Genomic DNA, 20,354 nt, shown 5'->3' with positions numbered 1-20,354 from the left:
TCCTTCAGTTGTTCATGACATTTTATTTAACTGGTTGAATCCTTGACTGTTTATAAAGAGCATTCTTTTCATTTTAATGTTTTGGTTGATTTATTGATTGTGTGGAGTTCAACTGCTTTAGCATAGGAAGCAAAAGGGACCCTTTTTGAATTCATACAGATTTGGAACCTTCAGATCATGGTGAAGAATAACACCAATAATGCTTCTTCAGGTAAAGCAAGAAACTCGAATCAAATATCTTGTTAACCATAAACAAAATGTGCAAGGTAACTGACGTCATAACAGCAAGACATTCTAAAACAGATGGCTTTGCCTTGAATGAAATACAGATTATTGTTGTTCTTCTTTTGCATGTAGCATCATTTGGTGCCGCTTTGCTTGCTGATGCAGTGCTCCAGTAGGTTAGATCAGGAATTGTGGATTTGGCCATGGTCTCAGTGATAGCTCGCCTACTCATCACAAAAACAACCGTGGGATATTTAACGTCCGCCAACTCAAACCAGCAGACGGTTTAACTCAAACGCCTGTTTAACGTCCATCAGAGGGCACACACATTGATGAATCGCCCTGCCTCGAAATACAGCGAAATTATTTATAATCCAAGTTGCTTGTGCCATATGGAATTGCCTGGTCTAGGAGTTGTGAATACGGCTTAGTGATTCATTCCGATGATTATCATCCAAATTCTCAGGGAATTTGTAGACTAAGTCCTATCATGAATGTATTTTGTTTGCCATAAAAAGTATGTTATGGAAGATATTGAAGCATAATCAATTTTCCTCAATATAACACTTATCAAATAAAATAAAAGAACGACATGTTTCTGATCACATGATTGAAATTTTTGTTTTTGACAAAGTACTTAATTTAAAGAAGTACGGTTTAGCAACTACGGTATTTTAAAACCAAACATTTTATCTAAACGCAAATCATGTTCAACAAGCATTCTGAGTATTGCACTGCAATACATGTCCCCTACCGGCAGTCTGTCGTCCGGAAAACTTTTGGAGAAATTACCAAAGTTCAAAGTGTAGCCTGGTGTTGGCTTAGCAGTTAGGGTGCCGGCTTGGGATCCTAGGATCCTGGGTTTGAATCCTCGTCGATCGCTGAATTAATGCCAGGGGGGATTGACTCAGCCTGTCATCCTTCCGAGGTCGGCAAATTGAGTACCAGCTTGCTGGGATGAATGATCCCGGTGTGTACCCCGGTTTAGAATAGGTACACCGTATTGGAGCAAGATCTCCCCTCCAAATCTTCCCCATCACCCATCCCTTTCAAATCTCCCCCCTTGCCCCCTCCCTCCTAAACTACCCCCTCACCCCTCCCCGCCAAGACGCCCCCTCGCCCCTCCCCTCCTAGACTCCTGCCTCACCCCTCCCCTCCAAATCTCCCCCATATCCCATCCCTTTCAAATCCCTCCCCTTGTCCCTTCCCTCCCAAACTCCCCCCTCACCCCTCCCCTTCAAATCTCCCCACCCTCATTGCTTCTCAATTTCCCCCCGCTCACTCCCCCTCCTCAAAGCGTCCTCCCCGCTTCTTCCCCCTTCAAACTCTCACCTCCATCTCCCCCAACCTTCTGTCTCGCTCTTCCCCCTCCTCAAATAACACCTCATTGTGGCTCACCCAATCACCATCAAACCTTTTGTCCGCCCCATCCTTCCCTTTCTCCGAGCTATTCTGAAATCTCTGACACACCTTCAACAGCTCTCCCTACCTCTTCCACCTCTTCCACATCTTACCCTACCCCTCCTCCCCCCTGTTCTGTATCTGATGCTCCCCCTTCCTCTTCATTAACGGTATGGACCTCAAACATCCGGGGCCTTCGTTCAAACTTAACTGATCTCTCCATACAGGTTGCTTCTGTCAAACCAGACGTGATCTGCTTAACAGAAACTTTCCTCCTTTATGATGTCTCTGATTCCATAGTATCTCTCCCGGGCTACTCCCTCCTCCGGTATGATAGACCTGAGCCTCGTCCTGGAGGCGGGGTTGCTATCTTTATCAAAAACTCTCTTCCTCACTCGCCCTGCACTGCACTCTCTCCACCTCACCCCCAGGAATACCTCTGGCTACGGCTTCCCCTTCGCTCCCACCTCTTGTTCATATGTGTGCTGTACCGTCCACCAAACAGTGATGACTCCATCTACATCTCGCTGTCTGATGATATGGACCAACTTCTATCTACTCATCCCAACTCTCTCTTCCTCATATGTGGTGATTTCAACTGTCATCATGCCAGTTGGCTGGGTGTGGGTACCTCTCTCACCAGCCATGGCTCCTCAGCAAAGGACTTCTGCGACTCACTGGGACTGACACAATCTGTCAATTTCCCGACCCGGATCTCAGTCAACGGAACATCTTCTCTTCTGGACTTGGTTATGACTAACTTCCCTGAAAATGTCTGCTGCTCTTCTTCTGCTCCGATCGGATCATCTGATCATGTCCTTGTTAAAGTGGACATCTCTCTGACCATCCTCAGGGAGCCTGCTCAGCGTCGACGAGTCTGGCATTTCACTCAGGCCAACTGGCACGGTCTTCAAGCAGCCATCAATCATCTGGACTGGTCTCCCATCTCTACCACCTCTGACATCAACTCATCCTGGGAATTCTTCCAAAGTAAATTGCTCTCTCTCATGCACAGATTTATCCCATCTCGTCTTCAGTTGTCATACCCTTCCTCCCGTCCATGGAACACGGAATCTTGTGGTGAGGCTGTTGCCCAGAAACAACTTGCCTTCGTCTCCTGGAAAGCAAATCCAACGGAAGGAAATCTCTTTTCCTTTCACAAAGCCCGAAACAAGTGTGTGTCCACCCTCAGGAGAGCCAGGAAACAATATCTCTCCGTTCTCAAGACCGAACTCTCTTATCTGTCTCCCTCTTCCAAATCCTGGTGGCGTCTGGTCAAATCCGTTTCTGGTGTTTGTTCCCCCTCCATCCCCTCCCTTACCTCAAACGGCTACACAGCTGACTCCGCACGTGAAAAAGCTGAATGCCTCAACTCTGTGTTTGCCTCTAAATCTTGTGTCCCAAACCCATCCCTCTCTGTACCCACCATACCCAGTCGTACCCTGCTGCTCCTGGACTCCGTGTCCTTTCCTCCTGACAAGGTGGAAAAGTTTCTGTCAACCCTCGACTCTGATTCTGCAACTGGACCCGACGGCATCAGCCCACGGGTCCTAAAATCCTGCTCTGCTGCTCTATCTCACCCTCTCTCTGTTCTCTTCACCCTCTCTTTTGCTCAAGGTCAACTGCCATCTGCTTGGAAATCAGCCAACATCACCGCTTTGCACAAAAAAGGTGCAAAAACAGATCCTAGCAACTACAGACCAATCAGCCTTCTCCCAATTATCAGCAAAGTCATGGAATCCATCATTGCTTCTGATATGAAATCTTTCCTCTTCTCCAATGGCTTGATCTCTGATCATCAATTTGGTTTCAGACCAGGTCACTCTACTCTGGACATGCTGCTTCTGCTGTCTCAACAATGGATGGAGGTCCTCAATGCCAAACAGGAAATTAGAGCTGTCTCCCTCGACATATCACGTGCCTTCGACACGGTCTGGCACCCCGCTCTGCTCACCAAACTCTCCTCCTTTGGTATCCATGGAAATCTCCACGCATGGCTGGCGGACTTCCTCTCTAGTCGTCGTCAACGTGTGGCCCTGAATGGGTTTCTCTCATCTCCTCTTCCTGTTCAGGCTGGAGTTCCCCAAGGCAGTGTTCTGGGCCCCGTGCTTTTTCTGGTCTTCATCAATGATCTCTCTGACTCTCTCGAAAATCCTCTCTATCTCTTTGCTGATGACTCCACTCTCTGCCGCTCCATTCCTCTTCCCTCAGATCGGCAGTCTGCTGCCTCCTCACTCTCTGAAGACCTGGACAAAATCACAGACTGGTCAAACAAGTGGAACATGTCTTTCAATCCTGACAAATCTCACACTCTTACTATGTCTCTCCGAAAAGATCGACTGGACAACCCTCCCATCTACTTTCTCAACAATCCTCTCCAAGAAGTTCTGTCGCTCAAGATTTTGGGTCTCACTATCTGCCATGATCTTTCTTGGGAAAACCACATTTCCAAGCTGGCCTCCAAAGCCAGTCGCCGACTGGGCATCCTCCGTCGTGCGAAGTCCTTCCTCGGCACACCTGAGCTCCTCACCACATACAAGGCTTTCATCCGCAGCTCAATGGAATACTGTTCTCCCCTATGGGCCGGTGCTCCTGCCTCACACCTAGCTCGGCTTCACGCTGTTGAAACCAAAGCTTTCAGAATTATTGGAATCTCCCGCGATGAAGCTATCTCTGAGGGCCTTTCACTCACTCACCGCAGGCAGGTAGGTGGTCTTTCTGTCTTCTACCGACTCCTCTCCGGCCTTGCACCCCCAGCTCTCTCTGTGCTCTGTCCCCCAAATATTCCTACAGGTCGCACAAGATCTGCCAGCAACCCTCTGATGGTTAAACTGCCGAAATCTCGGCTCTCCGCTCACCTTCACTCTTTCATTCCTCTTTTCTCCCGCCTCTGGAACAAACTCCCTCACTCCCTTCAATCCCACTCCTCCCTCCAGGTCTTTAAAACAGCTGTTCACCATCATCTCTTATCTTCCCCCATCCAAAACCTTGATCTTTTCTACCCCCGCTAATTCACCCCAGATCCACCTTGTTTGAAATTCCAACTTCTTTCCTGGAAGTCCTGGCAGTGTCCATATGTTTTATACCTCTCCCACTGCCCCCTTCCCACGCCCCCCCCCCAAAGCCCTCGCCCTCTCTCGATGTCTCCATGTCTCTCGGTCCCTGCTCTCAAATGTTGTGTTTGTGTCCTTCCCCCTCTCTCCCCATCTTGTCTACCGCTCCCTATGTTATATGTTTTATGTGTCGGTTTGTCTTTCTGTGTGATTAATGTTCGCTCTTTCACGAGCCTCGATATTGTATACAAAAAAAAAAAAAAAAAAAAAAAAAAGGCGTAAGGAAGGCATAAGTAAGAGGCGACTAAGGGTTGGCGTCAGGAAGGGCATCCGGCCATAAAAACATTGCCTCAAACAGGGAACCATGATTGTCATGGGGCCCGCAAGACTAACCCCCGCTCTATCGGGGAAAATGGCCTTAAAACGATCATTCATTCATTCATTTTCACCAAAGTTCAAAGTGCCATAATTTTGTCAAAAATGATCAAAACGTCGTGAAGTTCGAACTTGGTCTGTAACCTATCATCAGGAAATCATGTACCAAGTTTGAAATCATTAGCATTAAGAGTTTAGAAAAAAGTCCGGAAAACTGTTCTTTGCGGGACGGACGGACGGACGGACTGACAGACTAGACTGACAAACTGACAGACGGAGGGATGGAGTGCAAACCTATAGTCCCCTCCGGTGTACACTGGTAGGGGACTAATAAAGGCAGCAGAATATTTCTTCTTAATCCCAGCGAATTAACAAGCTGTTTAATTATCATAGCGTACAATCACATCAATATTTCTTTACTCAAATATAATTCTTCCCTAATACCTGCAATGCTGATTCTTGATTGTTTGAAATGCTGCAGTTTGTCTGCTCCCTGTGGCATTGTGAGAGCTCAGGAAAATAAAATAAATTGGTGGAGTTGAAAATTAATGTTTAATGCAATTTAAATTTTACATTTCCATGAAGGGTTTAACCTTACTAATGTGCCCATTAGTTCAAACCACATGGCATTATGATGTCATTACGCTCATTAGCTGCACATTCTATATTATAAAACAGGAGTGTCTGTCTGTCTGCCTGTCCACCCCAAAACTACTCCCTCAGTTTTGGGGCTAGCCCCACCAAACCTCCTGTGGAACGTTTTGGGGTCCCAGTGGATGTTGTCCCAGTGTATGTTGTGAGGTAGGTAGGAGGTTTCATAAATTCCTCAATAAAATTAGGATTTTGAAATTGACGCGATACGAACCTGCCGCGAATCTGGGAGTGAACAGATGACAACAATGAGCTGGTTTGATAATATCTCAATACAATCGTGATTTAACACAGTATTTTGTTGTAGTATTAATTTATGATTTGAATGATGATGTTTGTAATGAAAATAGAGATACTGAGGTTTTTTTTGCCAATGTGTGATCAAGAGGGCTGTTATTAGTCCCCTACCGGTGTACACCGGAGGGGACTATAGGTTTGCACTCCGTCCCTCCGTCTGTCCGTCTGTCAGTCCGTCACGCAAAGACAGTTTTCCGGACTTTTTTTCTAAACTCTTAATGCTAATGATTTCAAACTTGGTACATGGCTTCCTCATGATAAGTTACAGATCAAGTTCGAACTTCACAACGTTTTGATCATTTTTTTTCAAAGTTATGGCACTCTGAACTTTGGTAATTTCCCCAACAGTTTTCCGGACGACAGACTGCCGGTAGGGGACATGTATTGCAGGGCAATACTCAGAATGCTTGTTCATTTTTCTTCTCTGTTTGAGACTAATCATTCCATCTGTGCTCCATTATATGTTAAATCGATTTTAAAACTTTATGGAGTCTTCTTTTGCTTCTCTGCTCATCCTCTGTGTGCTCTTTCGCTCCCTCTTTATCAATCCCCTTAACTGCAAAAGACTGGTTCTTTCTCTCGAACATGCGCACACACTCCATCAACCCGCCACTCGATGTTGCACCATTTTGTGGTGGGCGGTACAAGTAGTTTCCAGGTTCGCCTTTTGAGTGAAATCAAGAGTGTAACACAATTAACCTTTTTACAGTCTATGAAATATTTTAAATTGACAGATTAACTTAAGTTTTGCCCATCACTGGGGATGAGTGATTTTGCTAGTTACTTATAAAAGTAAGAAAAAACATATTCAAACAAAACACATTCAGAAATCAAGATGTAGTGCCCCACAATTTCATATCATCATCCATGAACCTGTAGGTATTGCACCTTTTCCAGCAGTTGGATGCAGAGTTAAACTGAAGGACTGAAACAGAAAAGCTGATCCTATAATTGTGGAAAATGAAAGTATAGGATTTTCCTGCATTGAAAGACACTTTTCCGGTGTCTGACCAACGACAACTTTTTCCACATCTGCAGTAATCGATTCTGCCATAACCTGGCTCCTCAAAATGCATTCTACTCGTCTACAAGGTGCAGTCATCAGCGAAATTGTACAGAGGACTTTCCAATGAAGTGGAGATGTCATATTGATGTAATCCAATATGATCAGTCTTAAGCGCTGCCTTGTAGGGATACTGGCCTCAATAGTGACATTGTGAAACATACGCCATTGAGACCACCCCAGATAAAATCTGATAACCATTCAAGGAGAATCTCTTGAACAGCATCAGCAGGCAACTTGGAAAGTAAGGCTGTGAGTGCGAGACAATATTGATGTCATGAGAGATAGTTCTGATGTCTAATCATTTGAGTTAGAGTGCATCCATCCATTGTTGGGTTAAAAGAAGCAAAAATGTCCATGGTGGAATAGCTATGGCAGATGCCATTGATAATTAATCAGAGAGAAAAGCCTGAGGCCTGCAGCAAGGATAGATTCCATCTCTTTGGTTATGATGGGGTCTGCAGTAGTTGAGTCTGTAGTCACTGATTAAGTATGTAGTCTGACATCACTGATTGGTCTGTAGTTGAATGGTATTTTGTTCTTGTGAATCCTTTTTTTTGGCAACTTTCCAAAATGAAAAGTACACATATATATATATATATATATATATATATATATATATATATATATATATATATATATATATATATATATATATATATATATATATATATATATACATACATATATATATATATATATATATATACACACACATACGTGCATATTGTGTGTATGTCTTTTTTTCCCCCATTGGAAGCATGTTTCCTTCCTGCTGTGTTGAAGTCAGGCTGACCCATCATAGCCAAAGCGGCCATTCCTTTACCCACCCACCAGTTGTTGTCGGCCAGCTGGCTAAGCAGATGCATTCCATGGATCAGCGGGTGGTTCACACAGTAGCAGGGCTTCAAGCATGCAGACTTCCTATTGCTTGACAGCTTCTGGTTTATATAACTATAAACTTGCACAACCTGCAGCATTTAAATTCATTTTTTTCTTGCCTTTAGTTTTTCTTTTCTTCTGATTTTGTATTTGCTCTTTTGCTATTTTATTCTATCCTCCTACCCCATCTTGAACTTCATCCCACCCTGCTCCCCCTAAACACACAGACACACACACGCACACATATTTATTTGGCCCATTTCATTTTATGGTAATTTCCCTAAACAAACGGGCTAACTCCCGCTTTAGCAGGAAAAATGGCCTTAAAATGCCTGTTGTTGTGTGTTGTGTCCCCAAACATCCTTGCTTCTTCTCTAAGATGCCCAGATTTTTTTTTTTTTGCAGCCTGTTTTTCAGTGTCCTAGGTGGTTAATCCTTTTATCATTGAATCCATCTGTTTCTCTCGTTTTTTTGTCATGTTTTTCTCTTGGAAATGTAAATAATTCTTGCTTTTCCAGGAGCTCCTGCCAAAGTTTAAAGCAAACAAATTCATTATGAGGCATAAACACATAAAAACTCTTCCTAAGGGGGAAAAGCACATTGCTGTCATTTAATGTGAACAATTAAATGACCTTTTGCAGAAACTAACAATTCACAGAAATACCACGAATACCATTTTGAATCCAAGATACTGGTGTGAATCCCATGCCATGATATACGACTCCTCACAAACAAACTCGACAAAAAAAAAATCAAAGGCCTGTATTATTCGTACGTTGCATTCAAAGTTGTTCATATTCTGGTCCAAGAGGACTGGCACATTGCCCCACCATAAACCATCCATTTGTTTATACTTGTTACATATTTATGTGAATGTATGTGGATTACCATTCAGGTCTTTGCTTATCCGTGTGTAGTATATTAAGGGTTGTTGTGATTGGAGGGTCATGAGCCCTTCTGAACAAGTGGCCGGAAGCGGAAGTGACCGGAAACGGAAGAGGAAAAGACACGAGGAAAAAAGGACGAGTATTCTTCTTCCTCGCCCCGCACCGAGGAAAGGTGGGATTGATTGAGCCGTGTGGAAAAGCGGCGTTCCGAAGCCCGCCTGGCGAGAGGAATCACCGGGACGTGTACCTGCCCGGTGGAGACGTCAAGTTGACGTGGGGCCGTGCATCGACCCCGCGTCGGGCACCGTTCCCAACACCGTCTAAAAAGACGCGTACGGGTCGCCCGTTGGGGCCTAACACGCCTGGCAAGCGGCGTGGGGCTTTTGGCTGGCTTTCCCGTCCCCGCGTCGCGTGGCCGCGAGGGGCTGTAGCCGGGGTGCCGGGTACGATACCTGCCCGGTGGAAACACGTCCACCCGGGGTTCGTTCAACCGCCCGAGTGCGGCGACGCCGACTATCATCTTGGTCAGGAGGGGCCCAGAGACATTGTGCGGGACCGAGACCAAAAGGGTGTCGTGAGTACTCACCGGGACACACGTATATAAGATGGCCATCTTACTCATAGGGAATTGATTGTGGCTGGGGAATTGTTGATGGTAGTGTATTGTTGATTGCTCGGGGAAAATCTCCGTGGTTGTGTCATTGAAATATTGTTGATGGTTGTGTATTGTTGATTGCTCGGGGAAAATCTCCGTGGTGGTGTCATTGAAATTGTATGGTATCATTACCATTGAAATATATCCTTGAACGTCAGTTGTCTCTTGGGTGAAATTCATATGGATTGCGTGGCGAAAGCGCATATATAATACAGCTTTCTGGCGAAGTTCCTCTCACGGTCCGGGGGTCACTGAGACCAGGTATTCACCGAGGGGACCACGTAACAATACTCCATAAACAAATAGGTTTGTAAATGAAAACAAAAATCAGGTTGTCATGTGAAAGCAACATGCAAGTGCAGCGTTGACAATATGAATGTGTGTGCAGGTGAATACTATATGAATATGAATGCAATGTGTGTGTGCTTGTGTGTTGCCATCCAATAATATGATGTTAGGACCTTCGTTTTGGATCAGAGGTACTACAACAGGTGTGGTGATTGCATCCTATATCTGACAATCTGACATTGTCATCGTACTCCTCCAAATGATGACAAGATCAGGTTTTCAGCACACCTGAAAGGCCTTATGATTGCCCTCACCAAACGAGTTATGCCACCTTATTTCACGATTAGCAAATTTCTCCTAACCTCATCTCCTTACTCTTCCATGTCCACCGTTTAAGTCTTGGCAAAGTCTAGTTGTCAGTGAAAAAACTGTTCCCAGTGGTTCATCCTTCAGTTGTGATGGTGTATCTCCCATTGCACCCACCACTGCCAACGGTGCTGTGTGAATATGATGTGCGAGTCTTCTCAACCTCACACCTCTGGTATGAAGCCTGTTTCAGAACTGTCTGGATCGAAATTCTCTCTCTTTTCAGTTCATTCGTACATTTAAAAAATGCTTCCTTCTGGCAAGGGTGACAAGATAACGATACTTAAGATGGGTTGTAAACCCTTGGGTGACCTTAATGAGGTCTCTCCATGAACTGTCCAGTCTGACCACACCTTACCAGTGCCCTACAATTGCCTCACATGGCAATGGATGTTGGTCTGGGAAACAAATTCTGGGTTTGAACCAATTAATTTGGTGTGAAGTAATACATATTGATTCCTAAACTGGTTTTGTCCAATTTATAGAAGGATTAATAAATCAATTTAGAAGGTATTGACCAATTTATAGAAGAACTTTGACTAAATGGATGACATTTATAGAAAGTATTATATATATATACAGGTAGTGGACAAAAAAATGGAAACACCAGGTATATGAGGGACACCAAGCAACAACTTCCATACAGGTGTGACCCGTTAAGTAAATACATCCCAGTATACTTCGGATCATGTATAAAAATGCCGCACGTGCCTGGTTGCCTATAATTATAGCTGGCATGGCTGCAAGAAGAAACACCCCAACGCCCCCATTCACAGAGCACGTGTCGTCACCCAATGGTTTGATGAGCATGACGCTGATGTTATCCATATATCATGGCCTTCTCAGTCACCAGATATGAACCCAGAGAGAGAGACAGACCACCTTCAGAGGCCATTTTTCCCTGCAGAGCAGGGGTTGGCCTTTTTTGGGCACCGTGGTCCCCTTTTTGTAGCAATGTTTTATGGCTAGATGCCCTTCCTGCCGCCAACCCTGTTAGTCACCTTTTACGACACACAGGGAATTACAAGTGGACTGGTACTCAATTTGCCGACCTCGGAAGGATGACCGGCTGAGTAAACCCCCCCTGGTGTTAATTCAGCGATCGACCGGGATTCTAACCCAGGATCCTAGGATCCCAAGCCGGCACCCTAACCGCTAAGACAACACAAGGCTTTATTTGAACCCAATCGAACATTAATGGGATATTCTGGAATGACGCTTGAGAAAGCGTTTTCCACCTCCATCAAACAGATGTGAGTTGATGGACTTTCTCATGGAGGAATGGTGCTGCATCCCTCCTGCAGAATTCCAGACGCTGGTGGACTGCATGCCATAGCGCGATCTGCCTGTGCTGACCGCACGTGGTGGCACAGCGCCATATTAAGTGACTTTACATTGCTGTTTCCATTTTTTGTCCACTACCTGTATATTGTAACATTACATATTCAAGTCCAATTTCATGATTGCATATCTTTCCTCAATGACCATGGTTTGCCATACACGTGACGAAAAACTTTCTGAACAGATAATCCACAGTTTAATCCGCAGTTCAAAGTTGTTGATTATTTTTGGGAGTACATATATCTCCCATCTTTTATACTCATATAAGATAATACTCATATAAGATAATACTCAAAAGTGTCAATATAATGTATGGTAATTGTATTTTATGGTTTAAAATATTAATTCTATTGTACGAGTTCAACCTCCCAATTCACAGTCTCACAATGAAATGAACACACCATTTTGTTTTCAAGGTTTCAAAGTTTATTTCCATATTCTGTACAAGGGTAAGTAAAAAGAAATTAATAATAATTCACATTTGCGTGACTTTCGGAGCATTTGCAAAAAGCTAAAGTTTGTGGTAAAATGCTTTAAAAAACACAAATTTCTCAACTATCAGACATGAACTATAAGGAAATGACTATGAGCAAAAGCGAACACAAGAATGGATAAATAATGAAATACAAGAATTGTTTGAATATTATCGTTAGAATATTTTGTACTATACCCTTGGGCTGACAGGATGGCCTATAGGTATGTATGTTGGAACCCATCTGTGGATCGGTCCCATCGGCCGATGGGTCTGACCCATCTGTGGATGCACGAGAAATGACAATGCAGACCCATCGGCCGATGGGTCTGCGCCATCTGCGGATGTGTTGTTCACCTTGAAGGAATGTGTATGCATCAATGGTGGATGAGTATGTTTATTTGAACCTAAAAATAAGCATGTAAAATCATCTGTAAAATCATAAAATATGTAAAATCATCTCTGTTAAATTCCTACCACATGTAATTCCAATGACTGTGTACCTGATTGAAGAGCACCATTCTGTCAACACATTCCTTCAAGGTGAACAACACATCCGCAGATGGGTCAGACCCATCGGCCGATGGGACCGATCCACAGATGGGTTCCAACATGTACACTCGCCTCTAAGCTGTCTAGTAGTCAGGTTCACTATGTCAATAAATTATATTTCGTTCAAAATCATGGTAGATTATCAAACCTATACATTTTTGGAAAGGTTATAGCATAAGGAAACTAAAAATCAATGTTTACATTTGGAGAGATACCTGTATGGCGGCCATTTTGGATTTTCAAAATGGCCACTGTAAAATACATATTTTGTTCTATTTCTGCCTCTAATTACCCAAAAAACTTTTAAAAATATACTAAACCTATATTTTCAGGGACAAGGAATCCAATGAAAGTATCAAATTAGTGCTATGGGGAATGGTAAGACACGAATCAAAGGTTTTGAATTGCAAAATACTGTCTTTATATTCGCGATAAGTTGCATAATCAAATACATGTTATCATTTTGTACAGGCAGTTAATAACATCAAAATGTATCACAATAATTCATATCACCAAACATACACAGGCAGTCAGCAAAATCATATATACACATGCAGTCAGTATAACTTCACATCTACACAGGCAGTCAATGACAAAATATACACAGGCAGTCAATGGCATCAAACATACACGATTACAGAATATGCCATTTAGAGTTCGTCATCACTGTCCTGTGTGTCGTATCCGACAATATAGTCCGCATCGTTTTCACAGTCCGTTCCACACAAGCAAAGGCCGGTCAAATTGATTGGCAAATCGAATTGGTCGAATGGTCGATCGAATCGAATTCGATGAATCGAATCGAATCGAATCGATCGAATTGGTCGAATGGTCGAATGGTCGATCGAAGCGATTGGTCGAATGGTCGAATTGGTCGAATGGAATTGGTCGATTGGTCGAATTGGTCGGAATTGGCAAATGTAAACATTGATTTTCAGATTTTCCATGTAATAACGTTTCCAAAAATGTATAGGTTTGCTAATCTACCATGATTTTGAACGAAAAAACATAGTGAACCTGACTATAGCCTGGGTTCGAATCCCGACCTAGCTATAAACTGTCAGCTCGGTGCTTCACAGGCAGAGGGAATCACCAATGTTTGTGCTGTCCCTCGGATGGTCGTTAAACCGGGAGTCCCATCTGCCAGCATGGGTTGGTGGACGTTAAAGATACCATGGTGTCCTTAGCAAAGAGTATGCAAGTATCACAGCACCCCATGGCCAAATTCCAAATTCCTGCCTTAACTAGGTGAATGTCAGGCCTGCCCAGGCCGGTTTGTGAAAGACTTGTTCCAAGCTTCTCCCGGCCGACCCCACAAGGTGGGATAATAGTTGCCATTAAATAACAACAACAACAACCTACATATTGGGATATGAGTAAGTTTTTGTCGGAAAAATTGCATCTGTTCACGGACGTCTCGGCTTTCACTGCTCCTTCAATAGTGTTCCAAGGACGAGGACCATAAAATTTCATTGTATTCATGGAGTATGATGTGTGAGTGTAGGGCAAGAACAAATTGTTACAGGATCTGCTATGATAAGTGTTGTGTCTTTAGTGGGGGGCCGTGCACGGGTAATTTTTGCTTTTCATTTCAAATTGATGCAAAAGTTTCGTTTTCAGTACCAATTTGAAGGTAAGGGCCTATAGAACAATTTTGGTTCGAGTGTCGAGCACTCAAATATTTTTTTTGGTGGAATTTTCCTCCTTATGGAGGAATTTGCAACTATCGTCGACACTCCATTCCAAATATCGCCAAGGCTGAAAGAAATGGCAACGAACTTTGTCTGTAGGCTGTACTCCAATGAGTCAAACGAGGACAATGACGTTGACCTCGTCCGAATGAGGGTGTTCTCACAGAAGACAAGGGACGTGGAGAGAATTCCCCCAACGAGTGATGCTTTGGATCAACATCTCATAAAGGAGTGTCTTCCAAGCGAGCATCTGGACAACAGCCCAAAGGTCCATGATGCCTGTCAACAACCCCACTAATCATGGGTGGAAGGAAGAGGACGGCAAGCCGCTTCCCATTTGGACCTCGCTGCCCCTCGCCAAGGATGTATTCCACCTGGATGTGAAGTGCATTTGCACAAGTACCTGCACTCTGTGCAAGTGCATGAGGGCAAAGTTGAAGTGCACACGTCTGTGCAAGTGCAAATGCGAGAAGTATCTGGACCAGAACAATTTCCAATACTGACATGTACATATGGTTAGCCACTTCCTTATTAAAACTATTGTTCAAGGAGTTATTCAAGCAATTGTCTAAGCAGTTACTCACCACCATATTGTAGCACAGTTAAAAGATAAATAAAAATGTCACTATATCATTGGGTCCGAGTATAATTGTCCAGTTTATTTTTTTTTAAACATGTTTCTGCTTCCCAGGCCTATGACCCCTGGTCTTTTTTGTGGATATGCGCCGATACCGGCAAAATGATTGCTTCTATGGGCAATATGCTTGAAATACAAGTTGCTACTCCTGATTCTGAATCCATACATACCTCATATGTTCAGATCGGATCATCCAATCAAAAGTTATAACAGTTTCCATATTTCGCATAGGCCAATGGGGGGTCGGAAACCCCCCACGTCCCCAGAAGCCCCATTTTTTATCTGAGTACTTGACACTCGAACCAAAATTGTTCTATAGGCCCTTGCCTTCAAATTGGTACTGAAAACGAAACTTTTACATCAATTTGAAATGAAAAGATAAAAATTACCCATGCACACTATTGGATTGAGATGAAGTAAGAGGAAAAAGTGCAGGGAAAAAGCTTATGGACATACATATGCATGGATATCCCTGTGTGTGCGATTTGTTAATGATTAAGAATCGATGTTAAGTGCACGAAAAGAGGTGCAATGTGGTTTCGAGGATGAGAGAAGGTACAAACCGTCAAGGGTCTTTTTTGAGCAACAATGAATTAAGCTTATCGTTGCTGGTGTGCCCATACACGACTGCAATAAATGAGGTGAGGTCAAGCTAGTGTATTGCAAAGAGAAATTAAAGTGATTGAGGGTAGAAATGATTGTAATCAAAAGGCTATCCCATATGTCTGGAACATCATGAAATGAAAAAATCATGAAAACATCAATGAAAAAATCATGAATCACTTATTTTGCCCTATGGTTCCAGAGGGAGTGATAGGGATCGTAGGGGGGCACAGGGTGGACACATTGAAAACATTCTGTAAATGCAAGCCGTCCAGACTTATGGGACACCCTGTAGATAAAATACCTGTGTTTCGGGAAACAGTTTTCGTGATAAATGAGATGTGACCAGACCAGGTGAATTTATCATCAATGATGTGTTTATCATCTATCAAATAATTTACTATCGAATTGAATAATTTACTATCAAACTGAATAACTTACTGTCAAATCGAAGAATTTACTCTTGAATCAAATAATTTACCATTGAATCAAAAAAATTACTATCAAATTAAATAATTTACGATCAAATCTAATAATTTACGATCAAACTGAATAGTTTAGTCTCAAATCGAACAATTTACAATTGAATCAAATAATTTACTATTGAATCGAATATTTTACTATCGAATCTAATAATTTACAATCGAATAAAATCTAAAAAATTGCTTGTGAATTTTATAATTTACAATCGAAGCAAATAATTTACAATCAAATATAATAATTTACTGTCAAATTTAATAATTTATGATCAAATATAATAATTTATAATCAAATATAATAATTTACTGTCAAATCTAATAATTTATGATCAAATCTAATAATTTACTATCAAATTTAATAATTTACTATCAAATTGAATAATTTATGATTGAATCGAATATTTTAGTATCAAATCAAATAATTTACAATCAAATTGCATAATTTACTATCAAATCGAATAATTTACAATTTAATCAAATAATTTACTATCAAATCAAATAATTTACTATTGAATCTAATAATTTACTATCGAATCAAATAATTTACTATCAAATCTAATAATTTACCATCAAATCTAATCATTTAATATTGAATCGAATATTTTACGATCAAATTGTATAATGTACGATCAAATCTAATAATTTACTATCAAATCGAATAATTTACGATCAAATCTAATTATTTACTATCAAATTGAATAATTTACGATCGAATCGAATAATTTACTATCGAATCGAATAATTTACTATCGAATCGAATAATTTACTATCAAATCAAATAATTTTCTATCAAATCGAATAATTTAGGAAATCGAATATTTTAGTGTCGAATCAAATAATTTAGTATTGAATCAAATAATTTACAATCAAATTGAATAATTTACTATCAAATCGGATAATTTCCTTCATTGAATAATTATTGTGAATTGTTGAAGTGAATAATTTACTATTGAGTCAAATAATTTACTGGTGTGGAAAGGATAACATTTTCGAAAACAATTTATTTGATATTTAGGTACAATTAATGACAAAATGAAATTAAGGACGATTCTTTAGCTCGTCTATTTGGCAACCATGCCTCGAACGGCTTTTTCACTGCAGTCATCAGAGGCTATCAGCATTCAGCATGTATGATGGGTTTTTTTTATTTTGGGAACTATGATTATGTGTAGATATCATGAAAGTTTTATTTTTGTCTATCTAACTGTTTTTGGTCATCTCGTTGTACCTGTGGTTTACCTCTCAAGTTTACCTTCATTGGAGCATTAACGTACTGAACGCCATTGGTTTAGAGCTTCAGTTTTTGCACAAGCCCATGATATTCCGGTGCAAGGTTTCTGTTCAACATTTCACTATGAATTGGCGTCATCATTGCGGTTATATCACTTCAAGTTACGGGGGATTTCCCATTGTGAGATTATGATCTTTGCATCGACTTCATCATCATCAGGGTTGGTGTGCCTGACATACATTGCAAGGCTTTTTCAGCACCTGCCATCGATTTCATCTCATCCTTAGCTCATCATGCGTGCCTCACTTACCAACTACGAGAGCTCCTCCTCGTCCCCTCCCCTATATCCTCCCTGTGTTTTGTGTCAGTCTTTACATGTTCTTGAATTTTTCTCTTTTGTTTCTTATTAATCCTATTCTCATTTCACATTTTATTGTTGAATACAAAATCAGTAAATACATGTATAAAATAGATATTCAAGAGTTTGCAGATTCTCAGTCTGATCTGTAATTTCTTCCCACTGGATATTTCACTGACCATTAGACATGTTGTTTTAGGGCCAACCAGGGCAGATTGGACTACCGGGAGAGCCTGGATCACCTGGTCAACAAGGAAACGGAGGACGTTTGGTAAGACATACAAGAGACAGTGTTAAACTACAGAGAAAGGGTCATGCCAATTCTTTATGCACTGTATCGAGCAGACACTCAGGTGAGACTGCAGAAAGAACAACTTTAATTGTTTTCTATTGTTAAAATATGACACATGAAAACATGACACATGAAACACATAAGACACATGAAACACATGAAACACACATGAAACACATTAAGACACATGAAAGCCCGCTTTGAGTTTGCAAAAAAGCACCTAAAGGACTCTCAGACTGTGAGAAACAAGATTATTTTGGCTTTCATGTGTCTTTCACTGAGGAGAGGCTTCCGTCTGGCCACTCGGCCATAAAGCCCAGATCGCTGGAGTGTTGCAGTGATGGTTGTCCTTCTGGAAGCTTCTCCCATCTCCACACAGGATCTCTGGAGCTCAGCCAGAGTGACCATCGGGTTCTTGGTCACCTCTCTCACCAAGGCCCTTCTCCCCTGATTGCTCAGTTTGGCCGGGAGGCCAGCTCTAGGAAGTGTCCTGGTTGTTCCAAACTTCTTCCATTTTAGAATTATGGAGGCCGCTGTGCTCTTGGGAACCTTCAATGCAGCAGAGTTTTTTTTTGTAGGCTTCCCCAGATCTGTGCATCGACACAATCCTGTCTCTGAGCTCTGCAGGCAGTTCCTTCGACCTCATGGCTTGGTTTTTGCTCTGATATGCATTGTCAGCTGTGAGACCTTATATAGACAGGTGTGTGCCTTTCCAAATCATGTCCAATCAATTGAATTTACCACAGGTGGACTCCAATCAAGGTGTAGAAACATCTCAAAGATGATCAAGAGAAATGGGAAGCACCTGAGCTAAATTTCAAGTGTCATAGCAAAGGGTCTGAATACTTATGTGAATGTGATATTTCAGTTTTTTCTTTTCAATAAATTTGCAAAACTTTCTAAAATCCTGTTTTATCGTTGTCATTATGGGGTATTGAGTGTGGATTGATGAGGGAAAAAATGAATTTAAACGATTTCAGCATAAGGATGCAACATAACAGAATGTGACAAAAGGGAAGGGGTCTGAATACTTTCTGAATGCACTGTATAAACTGTCATCCCGGTGTCTCACAGGCAGGGTGACTCCTCAATGTATACACCGTTCCGCGGATGCACCTTAAACCGGCATCCTGTCTACCAGCATTTGTTGTGGATGTTATAGATCCCGCAGTGTCCTTCAGGAAGAGTAGGCGAGCTATCGCCGGCACACTGAACAAATTACAAATTCCTGCTCCAACCAGCACAGGGCACTGCATCGCGGCCACAGCCCTCAGCCAATGATGCTACCCTCAGCCTTGTTCTGCATCGGAACAAAGAAAAAGAAGCATCAGATGGTTGCGTACCTGTACTCTGATAGTCCTGGGAAATATCGCACCATTTCTCCAGTTTGCTGATTATCGAGTGCTCCTCATACAATTTTGCATTTATCAATGGCTTTTCTAAGAATGTCCGACAGATTCAGTCGAGATTTGGAGACAGGCTCTCTGTCAGATTAGCTCTGCCATTACCCCAGATGAAACTGCTCAAACATTCACTGAACAGTTGATTTTCATTGGCTCGACAGATGTCAGTAATGAATCTCTCGTCATGTGTCTCCTGAATCTCTTGGCACTTGCCTCCTTCCGCTTGTTTTGGATAAGGCCACTGGCAGTTCTTGGACAGTGGGCGTGTTGAGCAGTTACTCAGGCAGTGAAAAACCTCATCGTTTGTTGCCACCCATTGATATCCTTCAAAAGTACACAGTGGTGATTTCGAGGTTAGAGTGATAAGAGGACTTCAAAGATTATAGAGATCACTGTGGGCCCGATACAACGAGCCAGGTGTGCATTTCACCTTGGCACTTGGCTGTGTACCTGTTGGACTTCTTCATCGATCCCCATTGCACGACTTCCGTTTCCGGTCTTGCTGGCGAGGGTTCGTTTATTCTCAGCTCTCCATGCTATCCATCGAAATCGAAGTTAAGTAATTGTTCCCATTTGTATTTTCGTTATAACTATTTATTTTATGGTGTATATATTGTCTCCCGACGAAGATTTTCGGTGCAAATCTTTCATACCTGTATTGAAAATCGTGTTAATTCGGGTCGTGTTTTGAGGCCTTGTAGTTGTACAGTGAACATTGTACAACCTTGAGGCTTTGTTTTTCTCTCAGCGGTCCGTGTTTTTGTGATCCAATAACTTTCGTTCTCTGTTTTCCCAATCTTTTCACCCCATAGCCTACTTCCTTGTGTAAATCACAACTCAAAAAAATCCAAAAAAAAAAACATTTCCTTCTCTGTTCTCATTCGTTTATTCATTCTTATTCGTTCGTTCGTTCGTTCTTCGACCACGTGTTTCTCCCCCATTTCCCCAGATAGATTGTCAAATTTCAACTCGTTATTTTATCGTCCATGCGTTATTGTTTTGATTATAGTTACTTTTGGTTTGAATTTCCTGTAACTTGTAATTATTTAATCGTGTTCTGCTCCTCGTGTGCGGCCTTGTAGTTGTACCCCCGTCGGTGTTTGTTATCTTAATCGTGTTTTGCTTGGCTCTTAGTTTTTTCCCTTCTACCCC

At 42.0% G+C, this 20,354-nt stretch overlaps 1 protein-coding gene across 2 annotated transcripts in view; it reads left to right on the top strand.

Moving 5' to 3' along the window:
- The window catches only part of LOC137432912 (collagen alpha-1(XII) chain), a 305,761-nt gene that overhangs the window by 256,639 nt on the left and 28,768 nt on the right, over window positions 1–20,354 (top strand). For both annotated transcript variants that reach the window (XM_078783725.1, XM_078783726.1), the window contains exon 50: window positions 17,707–17,778. In XM_078783725.1, the coding sequence (XP_078639851.1) occupies window positions 17,707–17,778 (72 nt within the window). The remainder of the gene's footprint in view (window positions 1–17,706; window positions 17,779–20,354) is intronic.

Source organism: Myxine glutinosa, chromosome 8 (genome assembly GCF_964187855.1).
Source record: "Myxine glutinosa chromosome 8, kmMyxGlut1.1, whole genome shotgun sequence".
Lineage (NCBI taxonomy): Eukaryota > Metazoa > Chordata > Myxini > Myxiniformes > Myxinidae > Myxine > Myxine glutinosa.
Note: the sequence above shows the minus strand (reverse complement) of the source record. Positions and strands in the feature narration are given on the sequence as shown.